Source organism: Lepisosteus oculatus, chromosome 3 (assembly GCF_040954835.1).
Source record: "Lepisosteus oculatus isolate fLepOcu1 chromosome 3, fLepOcu1.hap2, whole genome shotgun sequence".
NCBI classification, from domain to species: domain Eukaryota; kingdom Metazoa; phylum Chordata; class Actinopteri; order Semionotiformes; family Lepisosteidae; genus Lepisosteus; species Lepisosteus oculatus.
In genome coordinates this window covers 68,243,069-68,264,522 of record NC_090698.1, presented here as the reverse complement: position 1 = coordinate 68,264,522, position 21,454 = coordinate 68,243,069, and the positions used below count along the sequence as shown (strand labels likewise).

Here is a 21,454-nt window from a genome sequence, read left to right as displayed (position 1 = left end):
GTCTTGACTTCAACAGTTCCCCTTAACCTCCATTTCTTGATGACATTTCAGACAGTGGAAATTCAAAGCAGGAATCGTTTAGATATTTTTTCAGCCTTCCCCTGCTTTGTAAGAGTCAATTATCTTTATTTTCTGATCCTCAGTCAGCTGCTTAGAAGAGCCCATGCTTGTCGAGTGTAAGCACAACACCCTGAGAGGTTCGAAGAGTCAGAGAATTTATTGAGCTCTGGAATTGTCATCACCTGACTTAGACTAAGGCCCAACGAGTCAAGTAAGTTCTGGGACCTTAAAAAAAATAACACTAGCGGATCAACTGGAAAGGTGCCCAAATTTTGTACATGCCACATCTAATATTTTATTTTTTTCAATCTGTTAAATTCAGCAAATAAATAGTAACTGTGCATTAAAATTTGCAGAAATACGTCAAGTTTAAGTGTGTTCGCTGCAGAGGTTGTTAACTTGTTTTCGCTTAGAAAATAAACAAAACATGCAATTGAGTCCAAACTATTGCATAAAACTGTTATATTTGAATAAAGTATTTTTACCAAACGCTGCTGGCTATAGGCGCCCACAACAGGTTTCTCAACCTGTTTAGCAACACAGTTGCAGGGAAAACATGACAATGGGATTGCAAATTAATTGCAAATAGCTGCAGTTGTTGTTTTTAAAAGGGAATAATCTTGTGTGACACCACTCATTGTCACCCACTTTTACAATCAGTGTCAGGTTGTGCTGGATTACATTCAGGGACACATTGTACTGCACATACTTAATTTGATCTGGCCTACTACTGTACAATGAGAGTCAACATACTGAGGATTAAATTCAATTTTCTGGCACACTAGGAGTAAAAAAAATCTGGTAAAATACACCTCTTGATAAAAAGCATCAATGATACAGATGCTTAGTAGATGTATTAACTTACATATGGGTTAACAATACAGGTTTTAAATCCACAATGCAATGTCAGTGATATTAGCATCCTTCTACAGCTATACACATTATATGAAGGATATTTACTCACCTTTCTGCCTGATATTCTCCTACATTGTATAGATTAATATTGAAATGTAATTGGTAGGGTTTTGATATCCCCTGCTATATAGAAAATAAACAAAGACACAGAACATCAATGTCATTTTAATTTAATCAACATCAAGTGTCAACAGACCAAAACATTTTAAATACTCTAATACAGACCAGTTTTTCTAAATTGGTTGAATAGAACAAAGACAGAATAGTGCAAGAATTAAGTCCCTTTGTTGTTACCTGGATCGATAAAGCAAAGCCTGAGATAGAACACATTTTTAAGACACAGACTGAAACCTACCTAAATTAACATACAGCAGATTTTGCAAAAGCTTTATTTAGGTGTTAGCTTAATCATTTAATTATTTTTTAAAAAACTGAAAGATACATTTCAGTAAGGAACATTAATATATTAACAAAAAGCAAAAGAAATTAACTCTGTAAAACAAAAACGACATATATTTGCAGAATGCACAAAAAGTTAATTGCAAGTTTACCATTTGCAGCTCACACAGATGCTTTGTAACATATTTTCTTCTCAATAAAAAGTTCTCCAATTAACAAAGTGCACAAATTGTTAACAAACGTAAATGTTCACATTAGTTAAATACTTGGTACCTGATAAATACAAAGACAAAGACTTTGACACTATTGATAAGAGCTTTTTATAACATTTTGGCAGAGAACAGAACTCCTTAAAAAACATGAAACCTTGTGGCCAAACCTAGTCTAGCTTATTCACATGCCCCTGCCTCATTATGTATTCCAGTAAGATTGAGTTTTAACTACATCTTAACTATGCCCTGATAAATCAAGTCATTTAGCAAAAGTATCTTTAAAAAACAAATTGCATAAATTAATATTATTAATATTTCATCACAAATTATGGTATTTCTGTAAAATCATCTTTTTAGCATACAGTAACATCTCAAAACACTGTAGACTAGAGGTTCCCAGTACTGATTCTGCAGGTCCTGGCTTTCATTTCAGCTGAGCTTAATTACTTAATTGAAGTCTTAATTGAACTAACAAGTTGCTTGATTGGAACATTTTCAAGTTTTTCAATTCAAAAAAAGTTTGGAATTTTAAGTTACTTCCGAAATAGTATGCAATAATACACAAAAGTAAAAAGGTAACCAACATATTTAAGTATTTAAAACGTATGAACTAATCCTATTAAGTAAATAATGCGTTCACGTGTTTCAACAGGAAACGTGGATGGAAGAAACCAGCAGGCGTGTGGGATCTCCAGGGCCAGAATTAGGAACCCTTGCTGGAAACTAAAACCCATTTCCACTCAGATTGAACTCAAAACATTAAGGAGACAATTTAGAGCAGCCAGCACACCTAACCTGCAGGTCTCTGAACTGCGTGGCAGTGCAAAGAGAAAATCCATATGCCCCTGGGAAGAACGTGCAGACTCCACAAAAACAGACCCCCCCCCCCCCACCACCACCAAGGACATAATTGAAACATGGACCTAGTAGGCAGCAGTGATATTTGCCACACCATTTTTGCTTCTGTAAAGTAATAAAATTGATTTTATTTTTCCATTCTACACAGTAATGGGCTGGCAACCCATACAGGGTGGAGACATGCCTTGTGTCCTGAGTTTCTGGGACAGGTTTGTACAGATTTGTTCTTTCTGCTTTGCTTACCAGAAATAAGAGACATTCTGATAAATGATGGATGGATTCCCATAGTAAATAATTTTTCATAGTTTCATGAGTGCCTTGGATATTTCATTTACAATGTAGCACTCACAAATGGCACAACCCGCCTAGGTACTGTAGCTTTAAGTGGCATATAAAAGTTCCAATATTGTAAATTTCTGCAACACATCTTACATCTCTTAATTACATGTCTTAATTTCTCTTAGCTTTTTAGAAACTACTTCTAGTTTTAAAGGAACTGCTTTCATTGGCCTTGGTTTACTGCAATTTAATCACCTTGGAAAATTTAATTCTGTTCTTGCATTTACACAAAGCACGCAGACCTGATGCTTCCCAGCCATTTCAAAAGTTGAGAACCAGCTACTTTTAAAATCAATATATCACAGACCTGTTCCATAGTATGAGCTAAAAAATAAACTCCATCCATTTTCTAACTGCTTTATCCAGTAAGCTGAAAATAAAATGAGAATTGGAAATCACTGATTTTGAAACAAAAACTATAATATTCTTGTATCGTTTAATAAACATTTTATTCAAAAAAGTGGTTTGTTTAGTTTTACACCTCTATATTATTCTCAAGTTCTGTAAATAAGCAGAAGTCAAATTCTTCTTGTTTTTTTTTTTCAAAACCCTTACTGGTGATCCATTTTAAAGGAGTGTATACCACACCCAACACACTGAGGCCCAGGTACTTCCTCAATGCTGTGAGATCTCAATCTGAACTTCAGATATAAAATATTTCCTATCTTCGCCAACTGCATAAACATGACACTTTCCACTCCGACAGCACCCACATTTGTTTTCACTAGTATATCCAATTATTCCTTTGGCCATTTGTTGCCAATACAAATGTTCAAAGACACCTGAACTGATATTAAGTCTAAAAATATATTAATAGTATGGGATTATATGAGATTACTTTGTTGTAAAACATTCAATTCAATTTGGATTAATGATACTTAGTAATGAAGAGCTGGCTCAGTTTCTTGATTTTTTTTCCCCCATTTACTACAGCTGCTGGTAAAAGGTTATATTTATTGTAGGCAGTGATTAACTGCATACCTTTCATTCGCAGAGAGGAGTCCAAAGACATTTCCTGTTTCCGAGATGGTTGTAAGAACATCAGCCCCTTCACCTGCGTCTAAGATTATGCTGCATATGCAATACGCTCAATAAAGAGACTGAGGGCTAACATAAGCGAGACACTGCTATTACAATAAAGTCTTAACTCGTCACATTTGACGCATATTATTTTATTCATCTCAGACTGAGAAAGCAACGCAGACAGGAGGGGCTAGGAAAAGACCCGAGTGTTTAAACTGAAGCCCAGGTGAAGAAAGCAATGAATACAGAGCCTGACACATTGAGCCATTACAAAGAGGACCACACTCTATTCACTAAAATGTGAACTGATCCTAAATAATAGACATTTACTTGTTTTACTTCTGTCTTAATCTCCAATCTGTACAAACTGATGCAGAGGTATTAGGTATTATGCTATAATTCTAATATTGATGTTCATATTCTTAATTTTCTACTTAGAGTGAAATTACTATGTCCCAACACTGACGCACCACCATAACAATACACTGTTAAAGGGTGTTATCTTAAGATGGTATCCACTATAATTACTATACACAGGAAAGTGCTGTCTCAGTGCCTATTATATGACCAATAGCGACAAAACAATATACTGTATAACCTCTTTTGCAGTAATACTACAGAGTTTCAGTAACAGCAAGTGCTGAAGTGAAATGAATCAACATCTGTCCAAAGCAATTAGAATGACGCAGCATGTGGTATGTCCTATAATACCTGAGAACTGCACAGTGGCACAAGTGAGAGCAAAATTGACACAGTTATGACTCAGTTAAAAACAAAATCCATGACTGGCAGTAAAGCCAGCTACGCGTCAAAAATGAAACCCGGCAAACACGCTGCAGTTGCAATGCGCAGGGACTCAAAAGGACTGCAAGTACCTGTATATTACAGAAAGAGTTTGTCATAAAGGTACTGTAAGTCCAGTATTCTACCATGTGGTGCTCCTCTAAAAGAGTAAGGCTCGGAACTGGGGACACATATTCTGCTGTCAGTGCGGATTCATGTAAATTCAAAACAGGCTGCTGTGGCGAAAAGATGAATTTATCCTACAGATATAACAAGTGTAAACCGCCCAAAGTTAAGGCAGTGCCAGGGAAAAATCTCACTGCATGGCTCTTCCGCAGCAAAGGCACTAATGGTTAGTATTCAATGTAACAGAGCTCCACTTTGCAGCTGCAACTAACTAATAGGCTCTGATTCCTATTCTCCTGATGTTTCAGAGATCCCTGTTACTTCATGTCAACATGATCAAACAAATCTGGTGTGAATTTACAGGGCTAAAGAAACAACCTACGTCTATTGCATTGAGAACGCTGACCTCCACCACCTGTTTTCCTCCTGGCCCACTGTAACAACAAACGTTAACAAAAACACTTCTCTTTGGTGTAGAATATATTTACATGGCAATGCCACCATGTGATAAAAACCTTCCAAACATTTTTTGCCCACACTTAAAAACATTATATATTTATATTACAAAGTTTGTGCTTGTTAAAGTAATGGAAGGAAAAATGAAGGTTTCTAAAAACATTTATGACACATTAAAGTTCTATTTGTCCCTTTTAGTATGTGCTTATATTATACCCAACTGTACTCAAAGAATGGAAACATGTCACCATTCCACTTCATCAGAGGATGAAGAAGGTTCTTCAAATATCTTACATCATTTGGTGAGAAAAGGTTTAAATGCATTCCAAACCGACACCTCTCCTTACTGTAAGAAACTGCACAAGCAAATTAGCTAAGTTTTTGCATAAGGCATTTTATGCATCAGGGGTTTCTGAAGCTCCTTAAAGGGTAAGAAAATTCAGATACCTCACTCATACACAAACAAAAAATCTTAATGAGTACAATATTTCTTAAACCTGTGCTTCAAAAGAGTCTGAGGATCCCTCAGGAGTCCTATAATATTGTTCAAGGGGTCCTCACTAAAGCTTTTAATTATTTCACGCAAAATCAAGACTCCTTTTCAATAACCTAGTTTTCTGCACAAGAGAAAATACCTAGACTAATTATTAGCTTAGCTGATAAACACATTGGGCTTATCTCAAAGGCACCATGTGATCAGCCTGCATGATACCTTTAATATTTAATATTGAATGACAATTATAGCACAATGTTAAAGACACAGAATATGATGACTTGATACATTAACGAGAAACAGTGAGTTCAATCTTATAAGTCAGTTTGGTTGCATCCGTGAAGAACGTCCCATATCGGTAACAGAAAAAGATCAGAGAACAAACATTTAATCTTGAACTGGAAATAAGACTTAAACTTCTGACATTTGTATTATTTGTCTCGCTGAACAGCTTGTTAATCTTAGCTTCATACAGAGATCCTAAAATCTCTGTCTGGAAACCAAAGCTTTTAATTGTTGCATTACAGTAATCCTTCCTCACAATTGTTACCGAATCCTATGGAACCCAGACAAAGTAAGCGATCTCATCCAGGTCGACAGGGTAGTCTGTGAGGTGCATTGGCCCTTTATCAAAATACTCGCCCTTGTAGCTGCGCCACCTGCCAGCCGGGAGGTAGATGTCCCGCTCCTGCTTGCCAGGCTCCAGCACTGGCGCCACCATGAGGTCATCCCCAATGAGGAACTGGGAATCGATTTTGTAAGCAGCCTCGTCGTTGGTGGCAATCCACCAGAGGGGCCGGATGATGGGGTCACCCGTGTCAAGCACCTCTCCAGCCAGCTCCAGCACCCGGGGAGCCACCAAGGTCTCGTGGAGGGCGGTGAAGCGCTGTGCGATGCTTATAACCTCACTATCGTACTCCCAGGGCGGCACAGAAAACTGCATGGAGGGCATGAAGGCCGAGAGCTCCAGCCACCGGATGTAGAGCTCCCGGTCGGGCAGCTTCTGGGACCCGTCTGTGCGGTTGGGATAGGCATTTCCCCCAATCATATCTGGCAGGATAAACTGGTATCCCAGGATGCTGATGGTGAGCACGGTGGGAATGAGGGACTTGAGGCCCAGCTCGTATCCCCATACTGAATCCCGGTCAATGATGCGGAAGAAGCAGGAGATGTTCTGAGACTGGTAGCCCACGCGCAGCTCGGCCCGCTCGTTGAAAGGGATAGCCATCTCCGTGTAGCGACGTGTGAAGGTGCTGGGGTCGGGCAGGGGGACCAGGGTGCTGAACTGGTGGGGCAGGTAACTAGTCTCCCCAGCGTCAAACTTGAACGAGGCGACTCCGTATTTTGCCTTAAGGGCCCGAAGTTGGGAAGCATACCATTCCCGGGCCTCAGGGTTGGTGAAGTCCAGGATGGAGCCGATGCCATTCCACCAGCGCACCATGGCAGGGAGCTGCCCCGTTGGTTCCCGAACAAACAGCCCCCTTTCGATGCCGACACCAAAGTTCGAGGAGTTGTAATTGACGAAAGGGTGGGTCCACAGAGAGACCAAGAAGCCATCCTCCTTCAGCTTCTGGAACATGGCCGTCGCATTTGGGAACTTCACAGGGTCAAACTCGAACTCCCCGTATCGGCTGGTATACATATCATCAAGCTCCAGGTGGCTGCAGTTGAACTTATACTTCTTGATATCTGCAGCGTACTTCAAAAGCTTCTCCTGGTTTATATCTGTCTTGTGTAGAGCCCAGGTGGACCAGATTGGGTACATGAATGTGTCTTTAGAGGGAACCTTGTTGGGCTTGTTGAAGTAGCGTCTCACCATGTACTTGTGAATGGATGTGACATCAGACCCCACACAGACTCGGTAGCTCAGCTCTGGGAAGGGCTGCTGGCCGAGAGCGGGCTTATAAGGTGTGTCCCGATAACGGGCTTGGAAGTACAAAGTCTTCTCTGTGTCATTCCAGCCTAGGTGGAAAGGAACCGAATCGTTGATCTTGATGGCAGTAGCACTGGAGGACAGCCAGTACCTTTCAAGGATCCCCCCAAAATAGCCTCGATTGGAGTAGACATCACTGGTCACAAAGGGTTTGGGAGCCTGCTGTCCCAAGATAGAGATGGGCCAGTGCTGGATGCTACTTTCTGCACCTCCATACCAGTGCGACCCATTGTAGGACATGGCATGCTCCACCACACGGTCAAACACAAACTCCTCCCAGCGGACACGGTAGCACATCACCGTATCCTTGGGCTTCACTGTCTGGATGAAAAAGTTCAATTTTCCAGTATCTGACTGTGTGCAGCTCAGAATTTCCCCTTCCTTTGAGCACGAGTCCAGGTTCAGGGATCCAGACCTGAGGGAACAGATAACATGAGGAAGGTTCCAAACACTAAAAGGCCATTCAGCCCATCCAGCCCTATTAGTTAGTAGCCTATTAGGCCAAAGATGTCATGCAGTCATTCCTTGAAAGAAACCAGGGTATCAGAATTAACACCATAGCTGGGCAGTTTGCTCAATACTAAGACAGTTACTATATTTTGCACAAAAACAACCTTAAGAAATGTGTGCGTTTCATTCAGTTTCTCACTCTTGTGGTTGTTAACAGTTGAAAGATCCAGAAAATCTCATTACGATGTTATGTTTTCAAACAAAACAGGGGTAAGAAATTTAATTTTCATATTTTCAAGAACATCTGTCAAATTTAATTCACTCCAAATTAAATGAAGGCCTATTGCACCTCACAGGCTAACTGGAGGATTGTTTTATGTTTTCAGATTAATGAATTTTTATACTGTACATGACATGATGTTTATTACTGGAGTCATGAAAGGGTTGCACATTTACTAAGCATGGTTATGACCTGAACCATTTTTACTGGTCAGAATAAATATGTCAGGTACTGTGCCTTAAAAATTAATCGAGTTTCTGTAAAGAACATTTTTTAAAAATTATTTAAGGTTCTAGTTATAAAGAAAAGCCAAACAAATTCAGTCAAACTTCATTATAACAAACTTTGCAAAATGTGCAGTTCTGCCAGAAAGGTTGCTACAGTATACAAGAGTGTTCTTGAAAAAAAAAATATGGACAACCTGAACAAGCAGATGGAAAGATACAAACCATGAGGTAATCTAAGCATATTTGTGTACATGCAATATTGCTTTACAGGTAGGAGCATGCAAAATCTAAACCTCCACAGTGATTCTTATCCATCACAATTGCATGCTGCATGCAATATTAAATTCACAGGTGGAAAACAATTGCACAGTGCTGACTGCTTTAGAACACGCAAACACGTCTTAAGTCTGTGAACAATACACAACAGATTGTATGCATCTATCTAGCTTTGTATCTGATTACAAATAGTGGGTTCTATACCCAAAATGCGTCACACGAGATCAGGATTCAACTGCAAAAAAACATTTTGGATATAGAGCCCAGAGCCTTCAGCAGTCCAAAAATCCTGCAACACAAGTGAGTTCTCCAAGGGGAGGTTGGGCTCTCCAGGCGGTGAGGGTTCCAGCCTGGGTCATCAGTAGCCATCTGTGACCAGGACTCCCCAGGCAGCAGAATGTAAATGGCTGAGCGCTGCCGAGTGAATGGTCTGGGTTAGTCATCCAGGGCTCTCTCAGCTCACAGCAATCCCTACAACTATCCAGGTTCTTGTAACCTTTGAGTGCTGTTGATAGGAGCCAATCCACTCCTCCTCTCCTGCAATCGTACTGAACCTCCTGCACAAGTCTGCTTACACTTCCTTATTCTCCCCCATGCATGGATGCAGAATTTGTAGCTCCCAAGTCAAAACACACTTGACAAACAGACAAACACACTTGGTGATTTGGTGTATATCCACACCACTTGGTGTAGGTACTGTATATAAAATAATAATTTGAAAATAAATCCTGCAGGGTGAGAATGACTGCTTAAGAGCCCTCCTATTTGCTGACTGATCTGTTAGTGTCCACTTCCCCACTCCTCTCTGCCACTATGATAACGTCTATAGGGTACAATGCACATCTCTTGGTAGGAAAATTGTTATAAGCAGGGTTGCTAACAGATGGTGACCACTTTTTGGTGGTCAAAATCGACAGAGTAGAATGCATCTCTGTTACAAACAGGCTATTGTTACAAGCATTGGTTCATTATCCAATTCACCTATAATTCATAATAAGTTCCTTTTTCACTTATCAGAGCAGGAGGTAGGGGGTGAATTCACTGCAACCTAAAATTCATCCCATTATTTATTATTTCCATACCAGGTCTGAACAAAAAATGACATGTTAAGAAAGAAAACGGAGAACAGAAAAGCACATGCCAGAAGACAGTATTGAGACACTGCCTCCACTGTCTGGCTGAAAAAGAGAAAGAAAGGAAGGAAAAAAAAAGAGATGATAGAGGATGGAAAGGTGTCCAGCCAACACACCTGAAAGCCATGCGGAAGACAATGACTCCAGCGTGGTTGCGGATGAGGAACCCGTCGCGATTCAGGTCCAACAGCTCGGTCTTCAGCAGATCGGCTTTGCGCAGCGAGGCAGTGTAATAGCACCAGGCAACCACCGCTGCCACCACCAGCGCCACGCCCAGCACGCTCGCTCCCACAAGGGGGCGCCCATCTTTGACCTGCTTCTGCTTGGCTGGGGTGTGACTGCTTGGGCTAGTGCCCCCCCGCACCATCTGGTACATGGCTACGATCCTCAACTAGTCCAGCAGCAGAACACTATGGTTTAGATGGTGCAAGACAGTTTTTAAACACACGGCAGCAGCAGGTTTTTCGTCTCAGCTCTTCTTGGGAGTCTTCATAGGGTTGGAAGCCCTGATCGGCACCTGCCGGAACAGTCCATCTTCAATGAACCTGAAAGAAAAAAAAAGTCATCAGAAGTCACAGATGTAATGCTGCTTACGGATAAAAAAAAAATTTATTCAACTGTTCAAATTTCATTTACACCTAAAGCAGAACTAACGACATTAATAGCATTGTTACCCCTGCACAAATACTGTGCATACAGCAGAGTAGGTCTGCTTTAAATTATAAAGTAATGTATAAGGACATGAACAGAAGACTAGACTTGGACAGCGAGACAGTGATAGATCATGAGAGAGAGTAACAACAGAAGTCAATAACCACATTAGCAGTTGCAATACATCATTGCACCACTGACTGGTCAGGAACTCTGTAAATCATTAGGCAATATTCCCCAATATTATCCCAGGAAATCTATTCACGTGTGACTTTTAAACCCCTAACAATAAAGGCTTGTTACATCTTCGATGCATTTGTTGAATTTTCCGAGCTTATGTACAATGAGTCACATTTGTATAACTGTGAGTGAGATTTATTATACTTACTGTAATGGGTTACAGGACAGTATAATGATATCAGCACTGTGCAAATATTTATAAAGTTTTTTATAGCTTTTTGATGGTAGGGACACTAAGAATTAAATGCAGAAATTATCCACGTACTATGACACTTTCCCCAGGGGATTTACAAAAACATGATCTTGTTTAAACTAGTATTCTATGTTTATGAAGCTAAACAACTAAGACTACCAACTCTAGATGACAAAATGGCATCTTCCACTCAGCTGAACTGGTTCAGTCTGACCCAGTCTGGTTCAGGGAAACAGCGATGCTCTGCCATTCACCTGAATGCATCTTGTGTTGCCATTTTCAATAATTCAGCGACGCTGTCTCAGTCAAGTAAAGAGATGAATAAATTAATACATATGAGAAATCACTTCACCAAAGACAACTAAATTGTGTGAAATCATTAATAAAATTGACATTCAAACTGTACATTTATTGTGAAGGGAGCAAGCAATGAAACTGCAGGGAGTCCATTCCAGAAATGTACTGGCCCTTATTACTCAATCACACATGACTTGCAAGCCAGGGCTCATATTATCAGAAGTGACTCCTTGAGGACCACAACAAGCTTAGATTTCCTAAAAACATAACTGACTTTATATTCTTAAAACAGATATATTCACACCCCTGCTTCTTTACAATATAATAAGGCTGCTTCATCTCACTAGAAGCTGGTTGCCTCATTCTGAATCTCAAAATATGGCGCTGCACATACCTGGTATTTTTGTCTCTTTTGTGATGTATATTTTTTATACATTACTATGTGCATTTTACTTTCATTGTGGTTTGTAATTAACTCATCAATGCTGATTCTTTCTAAGCCCAAAATATAAAAATAGCATTGCAGTTTCACTTTAAGCAAGAGAGAAGTTTATTGGGGATTTGCTAAAAGACTTGCAGTGATATATACTGTACAAGAAAAGCCCTTTAACTGCTTTTCAAGCATATTCAATATCACAGGACACAAAACAGGAAATACTGTGAATGAAACTTCAGTGAGTTGATCTTTTATTGTGAAAAATGTTCAGACACTTGCGATTTCTTTATTGCTCATTGAAAGACAATGACATCACATTCAACTGCAGGTGTGAGAAATAGTTATTAATGATAAAATCACCGGAATTTAAAGAGGTCCAGTGAAACAGCAGTCCTAGATAATCTTACTATAAAGACATAATGTAGTCTATGGGTATTAAGAATAAAACATCTACAGTATATTATTTGTCAGAATTTTGGATTTTATCTGCTTGATTAAATCCACTGCAATCCATAAATTTCAATGAAACTCTAAAAATGAAAAATTTCAACATTCAGTCTTCTTCATACAGATCGTTACAGAATTATCATTATAATCTAGAACTGATTTGGTTATGCTTTTAGATATTCTAGGGATTGCTATGAAACAGCCCCATGGATACAAATGTGCTATATGGACACAACACTGTCAATAGCTCGGTTAGTACTGGCACAGGAACTTTTTTGTTCCTAACTGACCACAATGTAAAACACCTGAAGAAGGCTCCACGGCCGAAACGTTGTGTTCTCTTTCTTTTCTTTTCAGCATGGAATACACCTATTACTTGTTCCTTCACAATATAATAAGATGAGCAGTGGTATAAAATGAACCTGAAATAAAAAATTTCATCTGTTTCTGTATCACGTCCTTGATAGGCACAGCTAAAAAAACACTTAGTCAGCAATCCTCAAAAACTGCTTTTACATCTCCCTGTTTAGACAAGTGCCATCTGATAGGCTTGAAATACCTCTGCATATCCTGAGTCTGTGAATTACAAATGCAAGGGGCACTGGTGCACATTGTATGGACAGCAATTCAGAACAGTGTTGTCTAAAACACAATGAGCATGTTTTGCTCCTTATAATTTAACAAATGCAGAAAAAATGTAATTGTGCACACTTAATTAAAATATGGAGTAACCTTTCTGAGCTGTTGCTACTTTTCCCAATACAAACAACCTTTATACAAAAAGATGCACTTTTAAATTACAGTACATAAGTCACTTTATTAAGACAAATTAAGAAGACGGGGGAGACAAACACTCAGTGTAGAAATGAAAGGTTTCTTTGGCACACTGCAACAGACATCCAGCAAAGTGAAAAAGACATTTTCAAATCCAGTTAAAGCCATTGCATAAAAATATGTTAAATTTCATTTACAAAGCTCAATTCAACTGTAAAGTGGTTGTAAAGCCTTGAACTGCACAATTATAAAAGTAATTTCCTTGTCAAATGTCTATTTTTGCAGTTGTAAAATAGACAATGTTAAGATAATTGTAGATAATAGATAATTGTTGATATGTCAGAGGAGATCATCCTTTCTTTTTATTGTATCGTATAGAGGTACTGTACATACTGTAGATTTTGAAGTGTAAAAATTAATTATGGATTACTCAACCAACCTCTTCACAAGAAAAATACATCATTTTTTTTTTGCACTTTAAGGACGTTAAGGCATTTGAAGTCATGGCTGTATGTCAGCAGTAAAATGTTTGCAATAACCCCCATTCTTAGGTTATTAACGTGTTACTCTCAAAAGTCTTATCTTGTGACCAGACAGCAGGGGCCTGGTCACAGGTTGTGCACAGCCCATTATGTAGAATACAAGACATAAGAGATATAAGAGCAGTGTCTCAAGGCATGAACCTTCTTCATTTTCTCCTAATCAGCTCTAAATGTTCCCACATATTCATAGCCAATGTTCCCTTTTTGCTAGATGGTAAACAATTAATCAGTAACCGGTTTTTCACAGCTACTGTATATTGAGACATTTGTTCCAAAACATGGACAAACAACATACAGTACATCAAAAATTGTTTGCCTGTACTTAGTAACGTTCAACCCCATTAGCAAATTAGCATTGCCGATTTCAGCAAACCAACGTAGCCCTTCTCTAATAAATGCAGCACTGCATTTGTCAAACTTTGCTTTTGCTCCTCTGGTGGTTACAGGGCCTCCCTTATTTTGAGATTTCGGTCTCATACCTCTGCCCATACTCAGAAGCTCCTTAATTACAGTATAATATATGAGGTCAGCTATGGCCGAAGATACATATTACAAACTGATGAGCTGCTGCCAAGCATGACATAAGAGGTTACCCTAGTATCCATTACAAAAATACATAAAACACTCAACTTCATATTTTTATACCTCAGATTTTAAATGTTAGAAAAACAAATGTGTGCCTTAGGAAGACTTACGGTTGTTTAAATAGATAAAGGAGATAATATATAAAGGTACAGGGAGGGGGTTTTGACATGGAGGTATTCAGTTGGAATACCACAGCTGGTGGCATCGCAGCACTGGCTCCTCGGCCACGCACAGCCACCGAATACCCGACTCTGTGGCTCCTGCAGTATGGTTTCCTTTTGTAGTTTGGCCTTTACCTTGGAAAACATCACTACTTAAATCTGCCCATTACAATGTCTCACCCTGCGGCATATAGCAGGCACACAGTTTCAAGAAGTAAGGACTGACAACAGAAGGACACTAGAAAACAGATAGAATGACATGTCTTTTTTGGGGGGTGGGTGGGGTAGCTTGGACATGACAAGAACTCTCTTTATTCAACATCAGCTGGTGGAATGTGCTTTCGGTCCAGCAGTAGAATAGAGAAGCGCACATACGACATATACAATATTTTTTAAATGAATACATTACATTTGGCAAACAGAATTGTAAAAGAGATGCTCTCGAGAGGCTAAAAAGCTGAAGGATATAAAGGTTATACTGGTTACTTTAAGGTGGATCATCTTCAGCACTGACCTCGAATTTTGTAGTCTTGAGTTTTTCCAAATTTTCCTTTACACTAAGCTTAACATGTTAATGTCTTCATTACTTGATTTTTTTTTTTACCACTGACTGAACATCACATAGCAATTGTAACCTTAACCAGTATATTGAGTATTGGTTAGCTTATTCTACTACAAACATCCTAAACGTTGAATGACTTTTTGTGTTTTTATTCACATATTTTTTAAGGCAATGGAATTATAAGACTCCCAAGGACAAAAGCAAAATCTGAAGATCACAATCACTTCTAATGACCAACCAATGCGAGACACCTCGCTATCAGGCTGTGTTGTTGCTCAACACGCTGACAGTAGCTGTGGGAAGAGAAGAAACTCTCAGCACCTTTTCTAAGAAAAGCTGTGTACTGTATATACTGTTCCGGATCGAGCGAGTTTAATATCTCTTTTCGGCGCCTGCTCACGTCAAGTTAGAACTGAACTGTAGCTATCCATGCTTCACACTCGTATGAGAAATGGCCGTACATCCCTTTAGTTGACTTCAAATTTCAAACGGTTTCAGCAACAGTAGCCTGAAAATGTCATTTCTCTAGAACTAGCTAGCTACAAAATCTCACTCGTTTGAAGTGTTTTACTGTATGTGCAAGAACACACATCTGCAAAGACTTCTATATTTCGAAAGAAGAATTGAAATCGAAACCATACACAATGTAAAGTACAGTACATGTACAAGAAAATAGACACAAATCGGCTTTTCCAAAACTCCTTAGATCAAACCGTGTCCTGAGTTAAAGTGAAATTCTTAAACCCCAAACCTTCACGTTAGTTTTCATTACTTCATGCTTTAGGTTCGGTATACCAGAACCCTGTTTTGCTATATTACAACTGTATCACTCCCATAATGCTGGAGCAATACTGTGCAACGAAAAGCATGAGTTGTGACCAGGTTCTTATAATGGCAACTCAGCAATTTGCAACTTGCAAAACAAACTTGAACAAACCACCACCCCTATCAAAGGTCCGCACTTTCGGGACGCTAAAAACACAACGGATATTTAAGTGCAAGGGTCTCGAGAAGAAGAAAAAAACATACAGCATTTAAACAGCGCCGGTTTTCTCGTTTTGTTCTTAACAAAATGCAACACTTACCCTTTGAACACAGCAATTGACACAGACTTTCAAATTCCAACTCCTCCGGCAAACAAAACGTGATGCACATGGCCTTCGAGGTCTGTGATGATTGCATGCCTCACCTGTCAATCAGGAGGCGCACGGCCACCAGACGCATTCTGGGATCTGAGGTTCTTACCTCGCATCTTATCGAACGGGTAGTCGCACTTCCCTTATTGTTAAGTTTTAGATATGCCGAACGTTATTGTAGTCATATACTGTAAAGATCCAGACAAAAAGTCAAAACTGAGAAGATGATTTTTAAATATAGCCGAGTTGCTACAATGCAGAAGCCACCTACAAACACATTGGTCAGATGACCTCCTGTAATTTGTATCTTTCCTTACGTTCGCATGCTGTTAATCTATACACGAACACGAACCTTTGGGTTTTTGAAACCAGACTTTCTGGACCATTTAACTCTTTAACTTTTTCCGAAGTGCTACCTCCCCTCCACTAATGAGTCTGAAAGAGTCAAAACATTCAGCGCAGGATTATAAAGGGGAGAGATGAAAATACATTCTTTTTTGGTGAGGAAGAGAAGACCATTTAAGTCGTTCAAAAAGCGTTATCAGTACCCAAACCTCACTGCAGACCTGTCATTTCAGGGCTCGTTAGGGATCAGTGGTATTCATTGTATCATTCTTCACCTTCTGGCACTGCAAGGTCTTACATCAGCCTGCAAGAAAACCGCTGGTGTTGAACTGCATTTTAAGTTGTCTCTGTGGTGTGTGAGTGTGGTGTCTGAGAAGACACACACAACCCCATCATTTCAGAAAAATACAAACGCTTGATTACATACAATTATTTCTTTGCTGAACAATCTCATAATAATGTTTTGCGCAGTGCTTACGCTGCAGAGATAAAGCGTTTCACCACAGAAAGTAGCTTAAATTTTCCAGTCATCGCGGTTTGTACGCTCCAGAAAGAGGCGAGCTGGTTTCTGTTTTGTTGCGTTTCATTATTTTAAACACACTGCTGATTGACATATCCTTTAATTCACGGCGAAACGTATTGTTTTTCTCTTCACAAAGTTCATATTGCAAAACAGGCATAGTTTTAAAGGATATTCACTTCCAGCTGCAAAGGGTGATATGCAAACTGCAAGGTAGAAAAAAGCACAATGTACAGTACTTCAGGTCTGTGACGTACAGTAGAACATGGAAAAAATCCTGAAATGTTATAGCTAGATCGATTCAGTTTTAAAGTTTCTTTTTAAAAAAAAGGATATGCCTCATTGCAATATGTCAATAAATAATTTATAAATTTAATAAATGTGTCACACAAACTGAAGAGTTCTGAGGGAGGGGATAAATACTGTACCTGCTTAAAGTATTTTTGCTAGTGAACAACAAACCTCTAGAACAGTTCCAACAGTCCCAAAGGGATCCTCAAACCAATGAATAACTGGGTTGTGATTGTCTCAGAGATTTATGAGATGGAAAATGTAACCAATTGTATCAGTTGTGATTCCAGAATGAGGTCTTTGAAAAAACAGTGGGAGAGGCGGATTATCTTTACTGTCCAATCATAATATTTCATTTGTGTTTTCAAATGTCACATTATTTTTCCTCTTCCACCCTTTCATCCTTGCATTATATTCAATTCAATTATTTTTTTATGTAGCGCCTTTCGCAACAAAGCCCCAAGGCACTTAACAAAGCTGTGTGACAATACCTGACATTACAATACTGAAAGAGAAAAAGAAAAAGCCACTATGCCTACAGTACCTGCCTGTCAAACTGCAAAAGTATGTTAATTCATAGACTTTATACTTATTCATATTTAAAATCTTGATGTTTTGTCATGAGTGAAAACTTTATTTTTGTTCAATTTTGTATGTTAAAACTAATAAAATGAAATTTTAAGAAAGTAAGAAAAGTAAGAAAAGGGTTCTAAGTGCAGAGAAGTCCGAACGGCTGGGGATCTGGGTTTCTGAAGCGTGACTTCTAAGAACAGGGATGGGATCTATGTTGTAGGAATTTATTGGACAAACATAATGAAACTTGATAAGTGACTAAGTGGTTAGCACTACATTTCTGATTTTACTTTAAATATCTTTTTATGCCTTTTTTTAAATTAAAGAAAAAGCCCCCAGACTTAAGATTAGATAACTTAAGATCAGTCCTTAAGGATCTCATCTATCTGTATAAATACAGCATAAGTGGGACAAGATGTCTAGTAGTGACATGCTAACTGGTGTCCAGTGTCGAGTAGTGACGTGCTACACTAATTCCAATGGAACCAGTACCAAAACATATGGTTTTATATGAATATGATAAGCATTTATATCGATCAGCCAATAATATGCTGAGGCATGTGGCCATGCAGTTTCACTTTATTTATTTTCTCCTTTAATGGTTATACAGTATAATAGATTTACTCTTCACAACAGAATGGGAAAGGTTGGGAAAGGAATGCCCAGATTCCCTTGGCATTCAGTTCAAGGAAGGTTTTCAGACTCAGAAACAAACTCTGGATGAATGACGTAGTGTCCAGGCTGGGACTGCTTGACAACTCGAAAGCAGCTGTAATCACATCTGGAAAACAGAAGAACTTTATGTCACCTTTCCACAGAGTGCTGCCTCTGGTTCTAGTACTCAAGATTTGTGAATTCGAGCGATTCAACAGGCTATTTCTGATACAGTGATATGTGATGATTCTGTGAGCTCACAACATTTTACCTTACTATTTCACATTTAAAAAGCATGTGTTGTAGTTCACATTCCTTATAGTTTAAGAAAACATTCCATTGTTCCTACTGGTCTCATATGTCCACATAAGCATTTGTCATTTAGTGTATAAAAGAAATATCAAACATGGAGTCACTTCGGAAGGTACTAAACACAGCATAGCCTCTTTTTTCTTTGTAAGTCTGAATGGATGAAATGTAAATGGTTTTTGATAATGCAGCAGGTTTGAATTCACTCTGTTTGGGAATGTTAACCTAGATGAGATATGGAAACCACACAAGGCTACAGTGTGGAGCAGGCTTCAAGACTATTGAAAGGTAGAGTCGCTGAAGAGATCGCATCTGATGGATTGAGGAAGGGGGTATGCCCCCCATTCATCGCATGGTTTCTTTTAACCAAACGAAATACTAAATATCAGTCATCGTTGTTGAAGAACGTACCCAGTTTAATTTAAGATACAGTTACCTGAAGTCTTGGGCTGTCTCTCGAAGAAATTTGTTGGGATAGACGTGTGTTTGTGGTAGCCTGTTAGAAGAGCTGTTGTGTGTGTTTTCACAGTAATTGTGTGTTATTTTCATGGGCTCAGCAACTGGTATTTTTCTGAAAAAGACAATGCATGTATTATTATTATTATTATTATTATTATTATTATTATTATTATTATTATTATTATTATTATTATTATTATAGGGATCACAACAATTCCATTAGCCACAGTTGTCTATAATACATACAGGTACATACATCTTCATTTTTGCATCCCACCTCCACCCCATCTCCAGCTCTGCAGCTGCCCCTTGGTCACTCCTCACTCTGCAGGGAGCTCCCAGCTTCCTTGTCCACTGGCTAGCAGGTTAACCCCGGAGCCAGCCAAGGATTTAAAGCAAAAGACTCCATAAATCTTTCAATGCACTTAATTCTTGGGTGTTGTTATTCCTTGTGGTTTTTCACCTTCTAGTTATTATTATTACTACTACTGGGATAAAGAGCTCATTAAAGGGAAATTTAAAGAACAAAAAATAAAGAAAAAACATTCACCCAAGGCCAATTGTAAGAGTACTTACCCAAACATGCAAAGGTATAAAAACCAGCAAAACAAAGGACAGAATTTTACAAGGAAAAGAAATGCTTAAGACAAACGTATTCTAGCCAAACTCAAAGAAATTAAGGAATTAGATTTTAAACGAAAGCAGAGTCTTCAAGAATGGAGGCTGAACTCAGTAATTGCATATCAATTTTATAAAACGATATGAATTGAAAGCTATGGAAAAAAATAGTTAAGCTAAAATACCACCCATGATAATCACTTTCTAATCTAATCACTTTCATCATCAGTATGAATGTAGGAAAGAGATATCATATCCCATCAACTTGTTAATATCTTTGTACATGTAACACTGATAGTAGATATCAGAGTATGATATGATTAGGGTACTGAAAAACGTTTCATAATAATTTTAAAAAAATTGATTGTTTAATTTAAAGTCATGAGCGCAAACTGTAACATAAGTAATAAATATATCACAGTAGGTTAAGAGAGACAGAGAAAAGAATATTTCCAGGGAGGAGAAACAAAAATTGAGCCTCTTGAGAAAAAAAAAACTGTTCTCTCTCTTCCCATCTATGATCAATGCATGATGGTCTTTCTCTGAGAGAGAGCTGAAGTCACATGCAGCTGAAAATGCTGCTGGAAGACACACCTCTCCAAGTTGTGCAGGCTGGCTTTGGGCTGCTGCTTCTTGACCAGGGTTTGCAGCTCTTGCAATTTGCAAAGCCAGACATTAGAAGAGTTTCCACACCCTCTTTCAGAGCCTAAAAGTGGCTTTTGTGGAAAGAGTTCTTTGACACATCCAGGGGTATGGGACTTCATGATGCTAGCAGATCTGCTCTCTAGTGCAAGAAAAAGAAACAGTACTTAAATTTTGCATTATCTTCTCAGCTGCTTTATTTACTGTTAGCATATACAGTACATCAGAGCTAGATAATCCTGATCCTGCAGCCACAGTCAAGAGTCACAAGAGACACACCCTTAATCAATTTCCAAACACTTGGAACAACTTCATTTTGACAACTTAAGCAGGTAATTTGTTTAAATGTATAGGGTGTTTGGAGAGAAATATGACAACACCCTTTAAATCTCTAGGATCACAACTGCTCATTCCAAACTTAATTTAACTGATTAACGTACGTACTGTAAACCCTAAAACATCTGTTCCAATTATTTGCAAATTGATGATTCAAGAGTGATTTATAGGATCTGCTGGATTGGGATCACTCCTGAAATGTATGAACATTCAAACAAAAAAAAAGGATCTCATTTAGAAATAAAGCAGATCACAGCAGAGCAGAAGTACATTTCATATTCAAAAGATACAGCAAGACCATTTCAGGAACTGTTACGCTGATGTCAAGTTAATACAAAGCTGTAAGATGTTGATAATCCCTACACTTTTTACATTTCTGTACTCTAACCCTCTTCAACAGTATTTATGAAGACAGTCTAGTTTCATACTGCTGGAGAACATTGTCACATACTGCAGCTGCTGAAAGTATTTTGTTATATTATAGTTAATAAATCTATACCAGCTCTGTCCAGACCAGAGTCATACAACACCATACTGAAAAGAGCTCAGTAAAAGCAAACAACACAACTGCAGTTTTTCATCAATTCTAGTTCTTATTAGAGAAGCATTCCCTGTTTATGTCCTTTCTTGTGGCATTACTTTCATATCGCTAAGTACTATGAAATCTGAGCAATGACATCATGATTATTAGGAGTTCCAGGCATAGTAACAGCAGGGTAG

At 38.6% G+C, this 21,454-nt stretch overlaps 1 protein-coding gene across 1 annotated transcript; it reads right to left on the bottom strand.

Moving 5' to 3' along the window:
- Positions 1–1,129: 1,129 nt before the first annotated feature.
- On the bottom strand, positions 1,130–16,033 carry myorg (myogenesis regulating glycosidase). Its single transcript, XM_006626688.3, has 3 exons — positions 15,937–16,033; positions 10,080–10,508; positions 1,130–8,012 (listed from the first exon to the last, which is right to left on the bottom strand). Exons 2-3 carry the CDS (start codon positions 10,337–10,339, stop codon positions 6,221–6,223), a joined length of 2,052 nt encoding a protein of 683 aa, XP_006626751.2. The 5' UTR covers positions 10,340–10,508; positions 15,937–16,033; the 3' UTR covers positions 1,130–6,220.
- Between the last annotated feature and the right edge of the window lie 5,421 nt (positions 16,034–21,454).